Source organism: Eimeria mitis, genomic scaffold (genome assembly GCF_000499745.2).
Source record: "Eimeria mitis Houghton genomic scaffold, Emh_scaff1907, whole genome shotgun sequence".
In the NCBI taxonomy this organism is placed as follows: Eukaryota; Apicomplexa; class Conoidasida; order Eucoccidiorida; family Eimeriidae; genus Eimeria; species Eimeria mitis.
In genome coordinates this window covers 8127-9141 of record NW_013570230.1, presented here as the reverse complement: position 1 = coordinate 9141, position 1015 = coordinate 8127, and the positions used below count along the sequence as shown (strand labels likewise).

The 1015-nt window shown below is 58.3% G+C and overlaps 1 protein-coding gene across 1 annotated transcript in view; it reads left to right on the top strand.

Annotated features, from left to right (window-relative positions):
• The window catches only part of EMH_0045680 (uncharacterized protein), a gene marked incomplete at both ends in the record, with an annotated part of 4034 nt that overhangs the window by 292 nt on the left and 2727 nt on the right, over positions 1-1015 (top strand). The window contains one exon of the mRNA XM_013496091.1: positions 3-757. Within this exon, the coding sequence (XP_013351545.1) occupies positions 3-757 (755 nt within the window). The remainder of the gene's footprint in view (positions 1-2; positions 758-1015) is intronic.

The following is a 1015-nucleotide window of genomic DNA, read 5'->3' as shown; positions in this document are numbered from 1 at the left end:
AGCAGCTGCAGCAGCAGCAGCAGGATGAGCTGCCAATGGGAATGCCTCTGCTGCAGCATCTGCAGCAGCAGCAGCAGCAGCAGCAGCAAAACGATCTGCTGCATTCTCTCTCTTCTCTCTCTCCTGCTTTCCCTCATCCCCATGACCACCAGCAGCAGCAGCAGCAGCAGCAGCAGCAGCAACAGCAGCAGCAGCAGCAGCAGCAGAAGCAGCAGCATTTGTTTGACTTAAGAAACTATAACCCGAGAAAGGGGCCCCCACAAGGCAGCAGCAGCTTGCTGCTGGATGGCCTCAGCAGCAGCGTGCTGCAGATGCCGCGTGAGCCCCCGCTGCTGCCGCAGCAGCAGCAGCAGCTGCTGCAGCAGATGCAGCAGCAGCACATACAGCAGCAGCAGCAGCAGCAGCAGCATATGCAGCAGCAGCTTGGCGCTAACGCTGCAGCAGCAGCAGCACGCACACACCCACACACAGACACACCAGCAGCAGCAGCAGCAGCAGCAGCAGCAGCAGCAGAAGCAGCAGCAGCAGCAGCAGCAGCAGCAGGAGACAGCAGCAGCGAGACAGAGATACCAACAGAAGGATATATTGATGGGGTTTATTATACAGAGCAGCAGCTGGACCTCGCGCTGCAGCAGAAAGACGCAGAGCTGCAGCAGCAGCAGCAGCAACTGCAGCAGCAGCTGCAGCAGCAGCTGCAGCAAAATGCACAGCAGCAAATGGAACGATGCGCACGTGTTAAAATAGAAGACGTTGATAGGTCTGCTGCTGCTGCTGCTGCTGCTGCTGCTGCTGCTGCTGTTGCTGCTGTTGCTGCTGCTTTTGTTGTTGCTGCTGCTGCTGTTGCTTCTGCAGTTGCAGCTGCTGCGGCGGCGGCTGTTGTTGTTGCTGCTACTGGTGTTGTTGCTTCTGCTGTTGCTGCTGCTGCTGCTGCTGCAGCGGTTGGAGCTGCTGTTGTTGCTGCTGCTGCTGCTGCAGCGGTTGGAGCTGCTGTTGTTGCTGCTGCTGCTGTTGCTTC